Below are 21,125 nucleotides of genomic sequence, written 5' to 3'. Positions count from 1 at the left end.
GCCCAGTGATGCCACAGAAGAAAGCCCTGCCAATCTGCTTCCATAAAGATTGTAGCCTGTTGGAACTTAGTTCTACTCAGTAACACATGCAGTTGCCATGAATCAACATCGACTTGACAGCAATAGCATTGGTGTTTGGTTTTTGATTTTTGTGTGGTTTGATGATAGTTTCATTAACCATTTCCTTCTTTTGGAGTTTAGATGATTTTTCTCCAGTTCAGAAATAGGCAGTTAGTAGGAAATATTTACACTATTTAATGATCACTTATGTGCCTTAACTATGCCTTTACTTTTATTAGTAATTATTAGATAAGTATTTTATCTGTATTTTCCAGATATAGAAATTGAGTCTCAGGTCAAATAACTTGGTCAGTATACTTTTCCTTTTCAGATAAGACAACCCATAATTTGGACATTTATTGTTTTAATGAATTAATTCATAGTAGTTGTCAATCTAATAGAACCTTTGGTGGCATAGTGCCTAAGGCATTTGACTGCTAACCAGAAGGCTGGCAGTTCAAACCCACCAGCCGCTCCTTGGAAGGAAGACTGGGCAATCTACTTCCATAGAGATACCGCCTCGGAAACCCAAGGACGGGTTGCTATGAGTTGGATCCAACTTGACGGCAATGAGTTTAATTTTTTTTTTGTCAATCTGGTGTAGGCTGACATTTTATTAACTAGCCCTGGAGCTATGTCTACAGTCTTTCTTTTATTCATCTTTACTTGGATATGCCATAGTCATCTCAAATCCCGGATGTCTAAAAGTAAGCTCTTCTTTGTACTTGCTTTTGCACTGGGTATCACTGTGTTGAGGCCACTCGACCAGCTAAGCCAGATATGTGACAGTCTTAAAAAATATTAATTAAATACACTGTGATTTCCCAAAATTACTGATTTTTTTTTGTTGTTGTTGTTATGTGCCATCGAGTCGGCCACGACTCATAGCGACTCCTCCTTTGGTTTCTAAGGCGGCATCACTACAGAAGTAGATTGCTCAACCTTCCTTCCGAGGAGTGGCTGGTGGGTTTGAACTGCCAGCCTTCTGATTAGCAGTCAAGTGCCTTAGGCACTAAAGTAAAATTTGAAATTATATCATGTTGTCATTTTGTTTAACGCCTTGTTTCATCTCCATTAGAGATAAAATAAAATCCAGTTTAGAAATTGACAGCAATTCTGTTTCACTGACTATAATATTTATAGTTTGTTACCTTGTGGCAAGATAAGAATTTAGTGTATCTTAAGAGTAGGAGAGTTGTTAGTTAAATGGTTTGTTGTCTGTTTCTAACCTTGGAGTGGGTTAATACTTTATGTTAATCAATGCATTGGTAACTCCTGTTCTTTTTGCATGTTTCAGTCCTGTGCCGAAGGACAGAGATAAATTTTATTTCAAATTAAAACAAGGAATAGAGAAGAAGGTTGTGATTACAGTGCAGCAACTTTCTAACAAAGAATTAGCTATTGAAAGGTAAGCAGCCTACTCCTAAATGCTACAAAAACTTAAATGGACATTGTAATTGTGTTTCAGAAACATATTATTGAATTTCAATTGTATCACTCACCTTGAGTTTTCATCGTACTTCGGTTTCTCCATTTAAAAATGAGGATTAAAATAATAATGCTTTCTCTACTTAAATAAGTTAGATGCAACTAGTTCATTAAAAAATCTTAATGGATTGGGGAAATAAACATTTCAGCATTAACTGCTTCAACCTTGTTTGATTACATCTCTTTTTCCTATTTTTCCTTGCTATGTAGAGCAATACCTTAATATCTCAATCACTTTTAATTATTAAAAAGCCCATCTAGTTACTGGAATCTTAGCAGCTTTATGACCATATAAAAATTAAAAAATTATGAAGACCAGTCAAACAACAAAAACCTATTATGGGACAAAAGACACTATTAACAAAGTCAATCAAAATTATTTGTAATATAGGTAACAGATGAAAGATTAATATCTACAATATACACAGAATTCTTAATAATTGACAGAAAAAAAAAAAGACAAAAATAGGTAAGGGAATGAATAGACAAATCACAGGAAAGCTATTTAGATGGCTAGGAAACATGATCCAATTCATGACCACATATGGAAATACAATTTAAGGTACCAATGAGATAGATTGGCACAAATAACATGTAATGCAGTGGGAATGTAAGGAAAGAGTATTCTCATATTATTCATAGAAATGCAAATTGTGACACTTTTTTGAAAAACAATAGGACTACAGGTATGAAGATACAATAACTATAATTGGACATATCAGTCCCATTCTGGGGAATCTGTCTTACTGAAAATAAAAATACTAATATATAAGGGTGTTTATCACAGCATTTTTTTTTTAGTGACAAAAACTGGAAATGAAATGATGCCTGTCTGTAGGGAAGTGTTTGAATCATCTATGGAATATAATACAAACATTAAAAATATACAGGCATACCTTGTTTTATTGCACTTCACAGATATTTGCCTTTCTTACAAATTGAAGGTTTGTAGCAATTCTGTGTTGAACAAGTTGGTATCATTTTTTTCAGCAGCCTGTGCTCACTTTGTGTCTCTGTTACACTTTAGTAATTCTCACAACATCTCAAACTGTTTCATAACACTGTTCCATACTTACAGACTATAGTATAGTGTAAACATAACGTACATGCACTGGGAAACCAAAAATTTGTGTGCCTCACTTTATTGTGATACTTACTTTATTGCTGTGGTCTGGAAACAAACCTGCAATATCTCTGAGGCATGCCTGTATTAGAATTCTTCCAGATGAGTTGAGGAGATTTCAGTGAGTTACTGTTGATTGATTAAAAAAAATGAGATATAGAAAAGTACATATGATATGTTTTTATGCTAAATAGGTACAGGAAATGAAGAACAATAAAAATCTCTGTGTGTAGGATTATATAAGTATGGTGAAAATATGAAAGTATAAGTAGTGTCTCTGGTGGCATAGTGCCTAAGGCATTTGACAGCTAACCAGAAAGTTGGCAGTTCAAACCTACCAGCCAATCCTCAGAAGGAAGATTAGGCAATCTACTTCTGTAGTGATATTGCCTCGGAAACCCAAGGAGAGGTCGCTATGAGTTGGATCCAACTTGACGGCAGTAAGTAAGTATTAAATCACATGGAGCAGAGAAGACAAAACATCTATATAATGGCATTTATATATGTAAAGCTACATGTTTGTGTGGGTATATTTTAAATATATTAACTTAAAAGATTAACAAAATATCTGCCAACTTTAAAATTCCAATCTTACTTTTTTTCCTCTCCCTTGATGCCAGTAAAGCTTTGTCCCGGGGGTCTTTGAGTGGGATGTGGTATGGTCTGGTCTTCCACTCCTGCTCCTACACCAACTTTGTAAGAGTGTTTTCTGGTATTTCTTTTCCTTACTCTTGCTCTTCTGGCTAGAAAGTAGAATAGAAAACATGGCAGGTGTGATCTTACATAAGTGGCTGCCTGTTGATGTCTCTCACTGTGGCGATCTGGCTTGATATGCTACTGGTGTGCTGCTGCCTCCCTCTAACCTCAGAGCTCCTTTATGCTCAAGTCCTCTTCTGTAGAATCTGTGCTTAGAGATCATTCCCTCTGTTATTCCCAGGAATGTTACTTGTTTCTGCTTGCCATTCTGTTATAGGTTGCTTATGTAAATCTCTAAAGTTCATGTGCTTCCATGTTCACATGTACTTCCACATTCAAAGGGTCATGTTTTACTCCTCTATCATGGCCTTCTCCATTCCCTGGAGAAGGATGTCATGCTTGGTAAGGTGGAGGGTCGACGAAAGAGGGGAAGGCCTCGACGAGATGGATTGACACGGTGGCTGTGACAGTGGGCTCAAGGATAGCAAGGATCATGGAGCTGGCGTGGGATTGGGCGGTGTTTCATTTTGCTGTGCATAGGGTCGCTATGAGTTGGAAACAACTCTACGGCATCTAACAACAACAACAACATCATGGCCATTTCTTTGAGAATAAAAATCATCATACCAGAGAGTAAGAATGCTGGGCTCCTCTCTTTTCCAAGGACCCTGAATCTCTAGGAGTTATCTCAGAGCCTGTTTTTACTTGACTTCAGGACGGGGAGAAATTGGTGATGATGAAGAGAAAGAAAAGCCTCTTCACCAAAACTACTATGATCTTTAGGATGAGGGTGGGGGACAGTTGAGGTGTTGACTGAGCGTGTCTACCCCACTTAAACCTATAGGAAGTGTTTGGCTCCCAACTGTCTGCAGCTTTCTTTAGAATGTAGGATAGTTAGCTCCACTTTGTTTCCATCTTTGGATCCAGTTGCCATATTCAGATAACAGAAAAAGTCCTATTCAGCATCATGTTACATTGCTCCATACATGTGTTTTTCATTGTGAAGGTTGACCATCTATGAAAACCATATTTTATCAGTTTTAAGATACATGTGTTTTCATATTTAATATCTCTGTAATTGGAGTATGTTTTAGAATTTATGGCATTTTATAGTTGTCACCTTTGTTCTTTTCCCCTTCATTATACATAATACAATGGTGAGTGTTAAAATTGATGAATATTTGGAGTTGATGAAAAATAGCAGAAGATATGATACACTGATATTGAATATCTTAGTCCTAAAGAATAATGATTAGATTTTACATATACCAAAACCCAAACTCACTGCCATAGAGTCAATTCTGACTCAAAGCGACTCCCATTGGGTTTCCAAAGCTGTAAATCTTTGTGGAAGCAGACTGCTTCATCTTTGTTCTGTGGAACAACTGGTAGATTCGAACCACTGGCCTTTTAGTTAGCAGCCCTGTACCTTAACCACTACACAGCCAGAGCTCCCTAGATTTTACATATACCAATCCAAACTCACTGCCATTGACTCGATTTTGACTCATAGCGACCCCCTTTGGGTTTCTGAGGTAGTAAATCTTTATGGAAGTAGATTGCCCAGTCTTCCTTCCACAGAGTGGCTGGTGGGTTTGAGCTGCCAGCCTTCTGGTTAGCAGTCAAATGCCTTAAGCACTACACAACCTGAGCTCCTTAGATTTTACATATAGCAACATTTAATTTTTTTTAGCATTAGTTATAGCAATTTTAAAAATGTTTATTTGGAAATCATTTCAAACTCACAGAAGGCTACAAAAATAAAAGTAGTACAGAGAGTACCTGTATACTCTTTACTCTGACTCATCTGTTGCTAACATTTTACCTCATTGCTTTGCACCTATTTTTGCTATCTCTCTATTTCTACATGTGCATACACACACATAAAATTATTTTTCTGGACCATTTAAGAGTTAAGTTACATATATCATGGCCCTTTACTCCTAAATACATTTCAGTGAATATTTCTTAAGAATAGAGATATTCTCTTAACCATAGTGTAGTTATAAAGTTCAGTAGTGTAGGATTCTTGGCAAGCCTTTTATTTAATGTACCATTTATCCTTCCAATGTCGTTAGTTAATACTGTCATTTTCCCCTTCAGTTCAGGATTTGCTCTAGGTCAAATATTGCATTTAGTTGTCTTTAGCTTCCCTTAATCTGGAATAATTGCAGAGCTCTTTCTGTCTCTTACAACATGGATATTTTCCTCCTTATTTTAAATAATACATTGCTCATTTTGAATTTGATATTTCATGGTTACATTCAGATCATATATTACTTAATAGGTAATGTTGTGTCTTTCAGAGGATATCACATCTTGTCGTCTTAGACTGGGCTTTCTAGAGAATCAAAACCAGTGAAGCTTAGATAGATAGATAGATAGACAGACAAATAAATAAGATTAGATAGATTAGATAGATAATGATTTATCTCAAGGAAATGGCTCAAATGGTTGTAGAGGTTGACAAGTTGGGCGTCTGTAGAGGCTGGAGGGTTTTCCTGACTCAGATACCTGCAGAGACTGACGAACCCAAAATTGGCAGGAAGTATAGCAGGCTATGGGGGCTGACAAATCCAAGATTGGTAGATAAGATGGCAAGCTGTTGGTGCTCAGGCTATGAAGGCAATGGTTCCAAGATCATCAGGCAGTATGGAAGGCTGCTGGTTCAAGTTCAGAGAACTAGAGGTCAGATGTTAATGAGCCAGATGCAGAATCCAGATAGAGTGAAGAGCCAGAGAGCTTTGCCAGAACATCCGTATATGTTGGAGTCAGGCCATATTCCCAAGGAAAATCCCTTTCAACTGAGTGGCTGTTCATGGCAGATCTCATCATGGAGGTGGCTACATCATAACTGCCAAAAGAGGAAGAATCTGGCCCAGTCAAGTTGACACACAACCTTAACCATCACACATCTGGAGGTACTTGATATCCAGTTTTTCCCTAACTGATAATGTAAATTTTGATTACTCAGTTGAAAAGAAATCAATTTCCTCACAGTATAATTATCTTTTTCCCTCTTGTAACTAATAAGATACAAGTTGGTGGGTGGCACAGTCACTAACCCTGCTTCTTTTCCTGTCTTGACTCAATCTAATTCTTTGTCTTCTTATTTTTTTTTTTTAAAAAAAGAAAGAAACTAAACTCAGAACTATCAAGTTGATTCGACTCATAGCAACCCCTCCTTGGGTTTCTGAGGTGGTATCTCTCAGAAGTAGATTGCCCAGTCTTCCTTCTGAGGAGTGGTTGGTGGGTTTGAACCACCAGCCTTCTGCTTAGCAGTCACATGCCTTAGGCACTATGCCACCAGAGCTCCTCATTTACATGTTCATAATTCCAGGATCATTATCTGTGTCTGTTTCACTGAGTTTCTCTAAATCTCCTTTGAAGAGGGTTTGGGTGGGGTTTGTTAGTAGAATGCCATCTTCTCCTTTCTTTACTCTTAAGCTCCAAGTTTGATCAACTTGAATCCAGAAAACTTTTCAGATAAAAATGAAATGGCCGAATGCCTAATTATAATATTTTCTTTGTTAACTTGTTAAACATTTGCACATAAGTTGAAAATTTATGCAAAATAATAACTTAAAAATGTTGCCTTTGGCCACTTATATCCACAAAGCAATTTTATTCAGACACTTGACAGTCATCTACAACATCAATGTCTTCATTACTGCTTAAAATTGATTAATTTTAAGACATTCTTCAGGGCATATTATCTCAATTTTTGACTTAGTTGTTCAAGATAAAGCACATGTGAGCCAGGATATATTCTGTCAATAGAATTTTTACCTAAGACACTGCATTTATTTGTATAACATAGTGGAGTTATTTCTTCAAGTCTTTCCATGTGTAAAAAAATAAAATAAAAAACAAACCTGTTGCTATTGAGTCAGTGCTGACTCATAGTGACCCTATAGAAGGAGTAGAACTGCCCCATGGGGTTTCCAAGGCTAAAGGTCTTTATGGAAGCAAACTGCCCTATCTCCCATGGAGCCACTAGTGAGTTTGAACTACTGACCTTTTCTTAGCAGTTGAATGCTTAACCACTGCACCATCAGGGGTCCTTTCCATATGTAATCACTTAGAAAAGAAAAAAAAAGTTGCTGTCGATTCAGTTCTGATTCACCGTGATCCTATAGGACAGAACAGAACTGCCTTATAGAGTTTCCAAGGAGCCCTGATGGTGTAGAGAAGCAAAATCAGTGACTCATATATATATATATATATATATGCACATATAGAGAGAAAGAGAATTTTATCTCAAGGAAATAGCTCACACAGTTGTAGAGGTTGGCAAGTCCCAAGTTCATGGGTCAGGCGTTAAGCTGGAGGCTTTTCCTGACCCACACAGCTGTAGGGGCTGACAAACCCAAGATCAGCAGGCACTATAGAAGGGTGCTGTCTTGGGCAGATGATGAATCCAAGATCAGCAGGTAAAATGGCAGATTATTGGCTGAGTCTGAAAGCACCAATCTCAAGAGTGGCTGGCCAGATGGCAGGCCACTGGCTCAGGTCCAGGAACTGGAGATGATGATGAGCTAGATGCAGAGTCCAGATCCAGTGGAAAGGCTAAGAATGTTCTCAGGACATCCATATATGTATTGGAAGCTGGCCACACCCCTGAGGAAAGTCCCTTTCAACTGGTTGACTACTCATAGACATCTCATCACGGAGGTGATTGCATTGCATCAGGTTTCATCATAGGGGTTTACTATGTCACAACTGCTTAAAGCACATAGAATAATGCTCCACCCTAGTTGACACACAACCTTAAATATCATGAGAATATACACAGCAGGACAACAGACAATTTAACAGTTTCTACTTGTACAACTTAGTGACATTGATTACATTCTTTGAGTTGTGCATCCATTCTCACCTTCCTTTTCTGAGTTGGTCCTCATCCATTAACATGTTATCACTGCCCCTTAAGTTTCCTATCTGATCTTTCAAGTTGCTATTGTCAATTTGATCCCATATAGGTAGATCTTAAAAGAGCACAGTGCTCGAGGCAGGCATCCTGTACTGTACTGTTGTTGTTATGGGTGTTAGGTGCTGTGACACATAGCGACCCTGTGTACAATGGACAAAACACTGCCCAGTTGTGCACCATCCTCACAATCCTTGCTATGCTTGAGCCCATCGTTGCAGCCCTGTGTCAATCCATCTCGTTGAGAGTCTTCCCCTTTTTTGCTGACCCTCTGCTCTACCAAGCATGATATCCTTCTCCAGGGAATGGTCCCTTCTGACAACATGACCAAAGAAGGTGAGATGAAGTCTGGCCATTCTCGCTTCTAAGGAGCATTCTTGATGTACTTCCTCCAAGACAGATTTGGTTCATTCTTCTAGCAGTCCAGGTACTTTCAGTATCCTTCACCATAATACCACAACTCAAGAGCATCAACTCTTCTGTCTTCTTTATTCATTGTCTAGCTTTCACATGCATATGAAAACTTTACTAGTTAAGCTAAACCATTGTGTAGTTTTAGGAAGACTTCAAGGAGTATTTTTGATAGAAGGTTTAAAGTTTAAAGATTATCTCAGAGCATTAGATTCCGAGGTTTATCCCACCTTCATGGCTCCAAAAAGTCTAGATTATGTGAGAAACTGAAATTCTGTTTTTGTGTTTTCCCTCTTTTGAGCAGGTTTATCTATAGAATATTTGATCAAAATGTTCAGTAATGGTAGCTGGTCCCCATTTAGTTGTTCTTATCTCATGGCAAAGGAGGCATTTGTACATGGAGGTTATTAGCTGCACATTTCATTTCTTCCTCTTGTTCCTGACTCCTCCTCCTGTTGCTCCAGGCAAATAGAGGCCAATTGTTATACTTTGAAATGCCATTTGCAAGCTTTTAGGACCCAGGCACTAGCCAATCAACTATGAAGTAGAACAGAAGTACTAAACACATTACTAAGCCAGTTAGTTAATCAGGATGTCCCATATGACCCTATACTTTTAAACCGAGGAAACAAATGCCATGAAGTGCTTGGTTGTACATAAGCACCTTAGCAGCAGCTATTCTTTTTTTTTTTTTTTTTTCTTTTTTTTCACTGTTATAAATACATTAATCACACAACTGTTGCCAATTCAATTTTTTACAGGTGTACAACTTACACCAATTATAGTAATTTGCTGTGCAGCTCTACCTTTAATTAGTGCAATTTTTTCATCACAATAAACTGAATCTTTACTTCCTTTTTCTGTCAGGTGGCCTCTATGAACATCCAAGCTAGAATTGACTGAGATTACTTCAGCCTATTGGCTTTTCCCTAAACAGTACTTGTTCAATGTAATAAATAGAATTTTCTGTAATATGAAAGATTTTGTAAATATTTGAACTTATTTCCCTTGGAAACAAGAAATCTTTGCTTTTTGTTGGGTTATATAAGGTTGCTGTGAGTCAGAATCGACTTGATGGCAATAGGTTTTGGTTAGTATATGGTGCTTCACGTGTTTAAACCTCACAATATAAAACGTTGAAAGTATGGTAATCCAGCAGGTGGCAATCTTGTCAAGAGAATTCTTAATACCTCTGACTCTTACACAGCTGCTGATAAAACTAATTTTTAATATAAAGATATTGAAAGAAATTCTTTCACATTATACAATTTTGGCTTATCTGAAGGAGAATATAAAAATTATTACTTTTAAATGTTTACCTTTTTTTTTTTTTTGTGATTTGGGTGAAAGTTTACAGAGAAAATTCACTTTCCACACAGCATCTCACATATACTTTGTCTCATGACATTGACTACAATTTACCACAGTGCAACAGCTCCCCTCCCACTTCCTCCCCATAGTTACCTCTTCCCTGTGTCCTTCCCTCCATGCACTCCTGCCCCTGAGCTGTCTCCCTTTGCATACACAGCCCTTCTTTCTCCCATGATTGTTCTCTCCAAGGAGTGTACCTAGTGTAAATGTACAGCTCATATGCCTGTCTTTTGTTTGGCTGGAAGCCACAGGAGTGGGTTCAGTTCCAAATTAAAAAAATATATATCTTTTGAAACAACTTTTATTGTAGTTTTTCAACATATGCACATGTTGAAAGAATAATATATTGAATCCCAATGTGCCCATTACCCACCCTAAGCAGTTATCAATAGTCTGTATTTATTTGAAAATAGTCATTTTTATCATGAAAAAGTCATTTCTCTGTGCATCCATTGTACTTCATATGTAGATATTTGATACATTATATTGCAGTTTTCTGTCTGCCTTTGAAAGCACGTACTGTGTTGTTTATTCCAGAATCTGTAGCATCTAGCACAGTACTGGGAGCTTTATTTTTAGCACTTATTCTGTGCTGGACACTGTTCTTTGTGCTACATATGAGGTATAGGTACTATTACCTTCATTTTATAGTTGATGAAGCTAAGGCACAAAGAAGTTACTTAAGTTGCCATGGTTATATAACTAATATTTGAACTAAGTCCATCTGGTACTAGAATAGATACTCTTTATCTCTGTGTCTTTCAAAACTTGTTGAGCACAAGAGTTAAAGACAACAAAGGTAAATACTATTACATACATAATCCTGCAATTACAGTAATAACAATAATCTATAAGTGGATATATAGATAGACACTCAAGCTGAACAAATGTGGAAAGTTGGATGGGACTATATCCACTAATATACATAGGTTTGACAGAGGATATTTCTACATGTGTATTTATATGTGCTGCAACTATATCCATGAATATAGTTGAGCATATGGGGGGAAAAGATATGAAAACTTCTTAACCATAACAAAACACCTTGAGGGAATAAGTCCTGGACATGGGGGCTCAAGACCATAGTCTTGGGGAATATTAAGGTCGTTTAGTATAACATAGTCCACAAAGACATTGCTCTACATTCTACTTTGGTGAGAAGCAACTAGTGTCTTAAAAGCTTGTGAGTGGTCATCTGAGGTGGCACCTATTGGTCTCTCCCTGTCTGGAGCAAAGAAGAGTGAAGAAAATTAAAGACCAAAGAAATAATTAGTCCAAAGGACTAATAGGCTATGTGAACCTGAGCCTCCATGATTGTGAGATCAGAACTGGATGGTGCCCAGCTACCATTGCTGACTACTCTGAAAGGGATCACAATAGAAACTTTTAGATAGAGTGGGAGAAAAATGTAGGAAAAAACACAAAATCATATAAAAAATACCAGGCTTACTGGTCTGATAGTGTCTGGTGGGCCCCCTACAGCTATATCCCTTTAAGCCTGGAATTGAACTCACCACTGTGGCTCAACTTTCAGCCAGATGATAGGCTTGTAAGGTGAACAGTAACACCAGGGACATACACACTCATTATTCAACCATATGAGATCAAAATGGCTGCATTTGTCCTGGGATAAAACTCGGAAAGCAAGAAGGGATAGGAAAGAAGGACAAAGGGAAATGTTAAACATAGGGAGGAAGTAGAAAGAGTGATGTTACATTGTGGGGATTGCAGTGAATATTGTGAAACAAAATGTGTATGAAGTGTTGAATGGAAAACCCGTTTACTCTGTCACCTTTCACCAAAATCACAATTAAAAAAAAAAAAAAGAATTTACCCAGGAACTAGAGTGCACTCTTGTGTTCCGTGTTAAAAAATCTCAAGATGGTAACTAAAGACAAAATGCATATTAAAACTCTTTAGTTGGTAACTGGAATGTAGTCAGCCCTGTGTACACTCAGCCACACAACTGCCTGGGGCTCCGTCTTGTGACTTTGAACAAATCACTTCCCCTCTCTATGCCTTACTGTCCTTCAAAAAATAGGGATAAAACATGGTTGGTTGTGAGGATTAAATGTGGAAGAGGATGCAGTGCTTAGCACACAGTATAGTTTCATTGAAGGCTGACTATATTCTTCTTCCACCTCTAAGGGGTCCTAGCAGATTGGGCAGAAATGTGAGACAAAAGATGCTGCAATAAGTGGCCAAAACCAGGCCTCCTTTACCCTCCACTCTCATATCCACAAGTTGCCCTGAAATTCATCCATCCATATGGCAATAGACATTGGCTAACCATTAGGCATTGCCTTATCCAGTTTCTGGCCCACATTGGGAGCTGGAGTTAAACAAACAAAAGCACAACAAAATAGTTTATTGAAAAAAGTGAATAAAAAGTATATACAAATTTAGAAATGTTAGAGCACTGGCTAAATTTCATTGTAACGTAGACTGAGTAATCAAACAGTGTCTCTGTTAGAATTCTACCTTGTTTAGAGAGTGTGTGAAAATTGCACTCATGACTTGACAATTTCTAGTATTATTTCCTTTTCTCACTTACTCATGTTGGATATTATGTATTAATCTTTAGTTATAGACTGGACATAAAGGAGAAAGAAATAATGGCCAGAATTAATCAGACTAGTTAGAAAATCAGTGAATTGGTATTCTTTGGTGCATGTCTACCAGAATTTGGAAGTGAGGACATACATATTGGGGTATCCAAGTGATTGCTCAATGATTTCAAACCTAGGGCACTGAACCCTGGGAGAAAAGCTGATTGATTTGTAGAAGAGAAACCCAAAAATAAAAAATGAAGGGAGAAACCTGAAATGTGTGAAAAGAAGGCAGTCTAAGCCTAATTGTAGAGCGGCTCTATCTGAAATGTTCTTGTGTGCAGTTTGGACTCGGTTGAGCCTTTTCTGAGTTCCCAAAGCAGAAATAGTGATCCTCTCTGTCCCTGACCAGCTGAGATTCCCATGAGTTTTGATACCACTGCATCTAGAAATGTTGTATAAGAGTTTTTTGCAAACTACTAAATTGAAAGGAATTTTTAAAGCTACCCCCCCCCCCAGCTTTTAAAATCCACTGTTACTAGCACTATTGCATAGCATTGACTGAGCAGCTGGATGCTTTGAACAGATTGTCAGTTATGCTTGCTACTCAAAAAGTGAAAAGAGTGAAGGGGAAATGTTCAGTTTTTGCTATATTAATTTTATGACTAGTTGATTTCACCAAGTTTCACTTCTCATTTTGTAATAAAATGATTCAGAACAAATAATACCATATACACTTATACTACTCTTTACAATTCCCTAACAAGAAGAGGTGTTTCAGTGACAGTGTGGTAGTTAAGTTGTGTGTCAACATGTCTGGGCTTAAGTGGCTGGGCAGCTGGGTGTGGTTATTCTTCATGATGAGACTGGTAATCAACTCCATGGTGGAATCTACCGGAGCAGCTGAACAGCTACTCCACTACCTTAGCGATGTGGTCTGTTTCAAGTGTATAAGTAGAAGCTTGGAAAAGCTTTATGGCATGCTTGGACTATGCATGTAGTGGATGGAGTCTTTATCTCAGTGGCCTGCCATGTCATCTGCTGATCTTGGGATTATTAATGGACTTGAATTAGTGGCATGCTGTGTTGTTTGATAATCTTGAGGCTGTGCCATTTTATTTTTTGACCTTGGGCTTGTCAGCCTCAGCAACTAGCAGCTGCCTAAGTTGAGATGCCTATAGCTCCAGGGGTCTGGGAGCAAGAGGCAGAGCTGAAGCCCAAGGTTGAGGGGCCTTCATCCAGCCCTGAGAGATGGCACATTGAACTCAAGACTTCTAGCCTCCTAAACTATAAGAGAATAAATCCCTGTTTGTTAAACCCATTTACCTACGTATGTCTGTCTGTTAGAGTGGCACCAGGTAACAAAAACAGATGGTAATCTCATGCCTTATGGCTGGTTAGTTGGGAAGAGATTTTTGTCTTCAAGGGTTTTATGTCTGTCAAATTAGTCTATTCTCAGGAATCTGCCCTGACGCTTGCTGTTTAATCAGAATACAGTTTTGATACAGTAAGCAGAGTAAAATAATTAGATCCAGCAAGCACACACTATTGTTTGTACTGAGTAACATGGGCCAACACTGCTGGAAAGTAAACCTTTCCAGGAGTCACTCTTATCTGACCCTAATTTTGAGGAATGCTTCATTACTTATACATTAGAAAAAATATAATACGTCATTGCTAGCAGTGATTATAACAGACCATATGGAGCATATAGATTTAAGACTCCTTTAATGTGATCATTTTTATGGTAATTTAGAGATTTATCTGTTTTAATAGTAAGTTCATAATTTGCTTGCTGGCTTGCAGGAAAAACCATATAATAAGAAATTGAAATGATGATGCCTGTGGTAGTTTGGTTTGTGTGTCAACTTGGCTGGGCCTGGTTGAGTGGCTGGGCAGCTGGTGGTAGTTAATCCTCATGAGGAGACTGGCAATCAACTCCATGGTGGGATCTACCACAAGCAGCTGGGTAGCTGCCTTTGGGTATGTGGTCTACTTCCTGTATATAAGGAGAAGCCTTTGGAAATGGTCTCTAGTCTATGGCATGCTTCGACCCTGCATTTAGCCATGTCGTTGCTCAGCAGCCTGCTATGCTCTGCTGACCTTGGGACTTAAAATGGACTTAAGTTAATGGCCTGCCATGTAGTTTGGTAACATCAGGATTGTACCTTTTTACTTATCAACCTTGGGGCTTCTCAGCCTCAGCAGCCAGCAGCTGTCTGAGTGAAGAAACGCCTCTAGCTCCAGTGGGCTGGGAGGCAGAGCTGGGGGGCTTTCACTCAGCCCCTAGAGCTTGGCACTTTGAACTTGGACTAAAAGCCTATAAATTGTAAGAATAAACTCCTGTTTGTTAAGGCCATTCATCCCATTTGTGGTATATTTCTTGTCAGAATGGCACTAGGTAACCATAACAATGTCCATACCTAATAATATGAGTGTTTGGAGCAAACTATTTTCTAGTATGATTTGACATCATCAAAGTAGATGAATGGTAGAACTTGGGCTGTTTATTATGTTTGGATAGGTCTAATCTGATGTTAGGCCACTCTGAGGGTCTTTTGTTGAATTTGCTTAATACTATTTTTGCCTTTACAAATTTCATATAGAAAGAAACTCAAGTTGCTGACTTTAAGTTGCCTAGATGTTGACTTGAGTTTCATGTTTTACTTTCTTATACAATTAGTATATATAGTAAATCAATAGTTTTAGATATTCTAGTAGTATATTTGAAAGGACATCTTCTTCCCCTTCCTGAATATGAGGTAACCATATGGTTAGTATTGTTAGTGAGGTAACCATACTCTGCATATTTTAAAAGCTGCTCCCTAAGCTTATTCATTTGCTCTCTTGCCTTGTGCTTTTCTTCAAGGTAGTAAGACCTGGTGATCTGCTCTGTAAGAAAACCCTCTCTTTTCTTAGGAAAAAAGATATTATTTATAAAAAATCCTTTCATTGTTGTCTGATTGTGATTTGAGGTAACAATTAGTAGAGAGTTATTTGCGTTATCAGGCTCTTTGGGGAATAGATAATTGGAAGTTTCTATAATGATCTCATCTTTTGTAGTGGAACTTACAATTAGAACAGTTTTCAATATTTTTTATTGTTGGTTTCTGCTGACACCCAGTGGTTGGGAGACAGACAACACTGTGCTGTATGTATTATATATTATTACATTTTCAGCATCATGTTGACAAGTATATTTTTATATGACCAATAAAAATATACATTGTTTTCTGCAATGTGTTTTTGTAAGTTCCGTTTTATATGTCTTGGAGTTCATTAAAAAAATAAAATTGTTTTGAAATAATTATAAACTCACAGGAAGTTGCAATAATAGTACAGAGAAACCCTGTGTATACTCCTCTCCCTACAACTTCCCCAGTGGTAACATCTTACATAATTATAGTACAATGTGGAAACTGGGAAATTGACATTGGTGTAATCTACAGCCTTGCTTTACAGCAAGGAGTTTTAGAATCCTTTTTTTTTTTTTTTTTGGTAAGCACAGTATGTTTCTGTAATATAATAATGATTTCTTAATTTATTGGTTTAAGGAATTTGGATTTCTAACCTGGCTGTTAAGTAATTAGAAGAGGATCATGTTTTAGTTGTCTGGTATGCCAGTTATCAGGAGCCCTAGTGGTACAGTGGTTACGCTCTTGGCTGCTAACCGAAAGGTTGGTGGTTTGAACCCACCAGTGACTCCATGGGAGCAAAAGACCTGGTGATCTTCTCTGTAAGATTATAACATTGGAGACCCTATGGAGGAGTACTTCTCTGTCCTGTGGGGTTGCTATGAGTTGGAATTGACTTGATAGCAATGGGTTTCAGTATGCCAGTTAATCAATGTATTGCCCTTCAGCTCCAAATTTACCCTCTTACCTGATTGATCAGAACATTTCAAGATCTATTTTGAAGTACAATGCTGTCAGTGATAGGATAATATCCATATGCCTATGAAGAAGACCAGTTAATACTATAATTATTCAAATTTATGCACCAATCACTACAGCCAAAGATGAAGAAATTTAAGATTTTACCAACTTCTGCAGTCTGAAATTTACCAAATACACAATCAAGGTATATTGATCATTACTGGTGATTGGAATGCAAAAGTTGGAAACAGAGAGGAAATATTGGTAGTTGGAAAATATGGCCTTCATGATAAAATGATGCTGCATATTGCATGATAGAGTTTTGTAAGACCGATGACTTGCACATAACCTTTTTGCAACAATGTAAGTGATGCCTATACATGTGGACCTTGTCAGATGATGTACACAGGATTCAAGTAGACTACATCTGTGGAAAGAGATGATAGAGAAGCTCACCATCACAGTTAAAACAAGGCTAGAAGCTGACTGTGGAACAGACCATCAATTGCTCATATGCAAGTTCAGGTTGAAGCTGAAGACAATAAAGGAAGTCCACAAGAGCCAAAATATGACCTTAATTACATCCCACCTGAATTTAGTGACCATCTGAAAAATAGATCTGACACATTAAACACTAGTGACTAAAGACCAGATGAGTTGTGGCACGACATCAAGAACATCATGAAGAAAGCAAATGGTAATTAAAAAGACAGGAAAGGAAGAAAAGTCCAAAACAGACATTAGAAGACTCTGAAACTTGCTTTTGAGTGGAGAGTAGATAAAGAGAATGGAAGAAATAATGAAATAAGAGAGCTGAACAGAAGATTTCGAAGGGCACCTCAAGAAGGCAAAGTAAAGTATTAAAAAGAACTGTGCAAAGACCTGGAGGTAGAAAGCCAAAGGGCAGAACACTCTTGGTATTTCTCAAGCTGAAAGGACTGAAGAAAAAAATTCAAGCCTTGAGTTGCAGTATTGTAAGATTCTGTGGTTAAGATATTGATTGATGCAGGAAGCATCAACAGAAGATGGAAGGAATACACAGAGTCACTGTGCCAAAGAAAACTAGTCGATGTTCAGTTATTTCAGGAGGTAGCATATGATCAAGAACCAATGGTATTAAAGGAAGAAGTCCAAGCTGCACTGAAGGAATTGATAAAAAACAAGGATCTAGGGATTGAATGAATACTGATTTAGATGTTTCAACAAGGGATGCAGTGCTGGAGGTGCTTACTTGTTTATGTCAAGAAATTTGGAAGATGGCTGGCTACCTGGCTAACTGACTGGAAGAGATCAGTACTTGTGCTCATTCCAAAGAAAGGTGACCCAACAGAATGAAACCGTATCATTAATATCACACACAAATAGAATTTTGCTGAAGATAATTAAAAAATAGTTACAGCAGTATACTGACAGGGAACTTCCAAAAATTCAACACAGATTCAGAAGACCACATAGAATGAGGGATATCATTGCTGATGTCAGGTGGATCTTAGCTGAAAGCAAATAATGCCAGAAAGATGTTTACCTGTGTTTTATTGACTATGCAAAAGCATTTGACTGTGTGGATCATAACACATTATGATAACATTGTGGAGAATGGGAATTCCAGAACACTTAATTGTGCTTATGAGGAACCTGTACATAGACTGAGAGGAAGACAAGAGGATACTGCATGTTTAAAATCTGGAAGGGTATGCGTCAGGGTTGTATCCTTTAACCATGCTTATTCAGTCTGTGTGCTGAGCAAATAATCTGTGAAGCTAGACTATATGAAGAAGAATGCAGCATCAGGATTCGAGAAGAAAGACTTATTAACAACCTACAATATGCAGATAACACAACCTTGCTTGGTGAAAGTAAAGATGACTTGAAGCACTTACTGATGAAGATCAAAGACTATACTTCAACATAAAGAAAACAGAAATCCTCACAACTAGACCAATAAGCAACATCATGATAAGCGGAGAAAAGACTGAAGTTGTCAGCAATTTCATTTTACTTGGATCCCCAATTAACACCCATGGAAGTAGCAGTCAGGAAATCAAATGTCATACTGCACTGGGCAAATCCACTGAAAAAGACCTCTTTACAGACCTCTTAAAGAAGCAAAGATGTCACTTTGAAGACTAAGGTGCACCTAACCTAATGGTATTTTTGGTCACCTCATATGCATATGAAAGCTGTAAAATGAATAAGAAAGACCAAAGAAGAGCCTTTGAATTGTGGTGCTGATGAAGAATACTGAAGAAGAATACTGAATATACCATGAATTGCCAGAAGAATGAACAAATCTATCCTGGAAGAAGTGCAGCTGGAATGCTTCTTAGGAGCAAGAATGACTAGACTTCGTCTCACCTAGTTTGGTCAGAAGGGACCATTCCCAGGAGAAGGATATCATGCTTAGTAAAGTAGAGGGTCAGGAAAGAAGAAGAAGACCTTCAACAAATGGATGGACACAGTTGCTTCAATGATGGGCTCAAGCACAGCAAGCATTGTGAGGATGACACAGGACGGGGCAGTATTTCGCTCTGTTGTACACAGGGTCACTATGAGTTGGACCCTCTTAATGGTGGCCCGTAATAACAATAAAACCTGATTGATTTTCATTAATGGAGCTATAAGCATTTCTCTTTTGTAAGAAGCTCAATATTCAGTTTTGTCAGTAGAGGGTGGTGGAGGGACACTGCAGGGCCTCATAGTGACCCCCTCCTTGGGTTTCCCAGGAAGTATCTCTATGAGAGTAAATTGCCCAGTCTTCCTTCGGAGGACTAGCTGGTGGGTTTGAACCACTAGCCTGCTGGTTAGCAGTCTAATGCATTAGGCACTATGCCACCGGAGCTCCCTAACTTCTTTCGGTGTGTTGCAATTGTTTGTTGTTCTTACTGCAAAGTCTGGTGACATCCAGTGGTGTTCTACTTCAGCTAGTCATGTTGTGCACCAGTGCACATAGTCCCTCTGTGAGCTCTTTGCCCTGTTCTTGGTTCCTTGAGGCCCTCCTGCAGTGTTGGTGAACACTGTTCACTCCAGGCATTGCATTACCCTGCCAGTGAACCAGATCTGGGGCCCTGAATTCCTCTGCTTATCTGCCTGTACCTCAAAGGATTATTTATTTATTTATTTGGTGATTGTGGTCCAGCTCTGCCTGGGAAATCCAGCAGACTCCTTTGTGATTCATTCAGCTATAGTCAGATCTTTGCCAGTGAGGTCTGAATGCCAGCCTTGGGGAGAGGATGCCCCTTTCCAGGACTGTTCTCCCTTGGGTCAGCTCCTTCAGGCTTTGGCTATTCTTTAGAACTCCCCTTTTAGCTTTATGGTTACTCTCTAATTACAGTTAATATTTTTTTTATAGTAAACTTTCTCTTTTCAAATTATTCCTTTCTTTCCTTATTAGACCCTAAGTCATAGTATTAAATGGAATTAGGGAAAACAAAACAAAACAAAAAAACCCCACCAAACTCACTGCTGTTGAATTGGTCCTGACTCATAGTGACCCTTCCTTGGGTTTTCGAGGTGGTATCTCTATGGAAGTTGATTGCCCAATTTTCCTTTTGAGAAGGGCTGGTGGGTTTGAACCGCCAGCCTTCTGGTTAACAGTCTAACGCCTTAGCCACTACACTACCAAAGCTCCTGTGCCTAACTAAGTTAACCAGGCCCACAGATAAAAGTTTCTGATACATTACTGGGAAAAAAACAAAATTGAAACAACAAAATTGGTTGTTAAGTTTCACAATTGTTTTAGCTATTCAAGGCCCTTTGTAATTCCTTAGGAGCTCTGGTGGCACAGTGTCTAAGGAATTTGACTGCTAACCAAAAGGTTGGCGGTTCAAGCCCACTAGCCACTCTGCAAAGGGAAGATGAGACAATCTACTTCTGTAAAGATTTACTGCCTTGGAAGATTTACTGTCAAAAAGGGCTTTTGGCCTTTTGTTAGGCATTGACTGTGTAGATCACTTTGGGTAGCATTGACATCTTAATATTAAGTCTTCCAGTCCATGAACACAGAAGGTCTTTTTATTTATGGTCTTTAATTTCTTTCAACAATAAGAATAAGCAGTAGCAATAATAAGAAGAGGGTGCTCAGAGCTCCACATTTCTGTGCTCCTCTCCTAGTATGCACACTTCAGCTGACCAGAATAAAGTGGGATGCTCCAGAGGTCTGCATTCTCCTACCAAGAAGCCCCTTCTGATCCTCCATATCTACTCTCACTGCAATAATCTACTTCTGTGTTGCCTGTTTCCCTCAGGTCTCATAAGACATCTAAGACTCCTTGCTTATTAATCAGTAATACTCAGATCCTTAACCCCACATGGTACTGTTTGTCTTCTCATCAGACCCTTATCTCCCACCCTTCTCCAACTTTGTAAACCATTCTTCAATCAGATTCACAACCCATCAACAGCAAAATTCATTTTGTCTTCCAGCTTTCTTTTTACATGTCACTTTTACTTTCTAAAACTTGGCTATCATGGATTGAGGAGCTCTGGTAGCATACTGCCTAAGGCATTTGACTACTAACCAGAAGGCTGGTGGTTCAAACCCATCAGCCACTCATCAGAAGGAAGAATGGGCAATCTACTTCTGTAGAGATACCACCCTGGAAACCCAAGGAGGGGTCGCTATG

The 21,125-nt window shown here is 38.3% G+C and overlaps 1 protein-coding gene across 1 annotated transcript in view; it reads left to right on the top strand.

The window, feature by feature from the left end:
- RABGAP1L (RAB GTPase activating protein 1 like) overlaps nt 1-21,125 on the top strand; it is a 920,113-nt gene that overhangs the window by 24,133 nt on the left and 874,855 nt on the right. The window contains exon 6 of the mRNA XM_007947094.2: nt 1,358-1,468. Coding sequence (XP_007945285.1) covers nt 1,358-1,468 — 111 coding nt within the window. The remainder of the gene's footprint in view (nt 1-1,357; nt 1,469-21,125) is intronic.

This window comes from Orycteropus afer, unplaced genomic scaffold (genome assembly GCF_000298275.1).
Source record: "Orycteropus afer afer isolate SDZICR_OR568_19922 unplaced genomic scaffold, OryAfe1.0 scaffold00175, whole genome shotgun sequence".
NCBI lineage: Eukaryota > Metazoa > Chordata > Mammalia > Tubulidentata > Orycteropodidae > Orycteropus > Orycteropus afer.
Note: the sequence above shows the minus strand (reverse complement) of the source record. Positions and strands in the feature narration are given on the sequence as shown.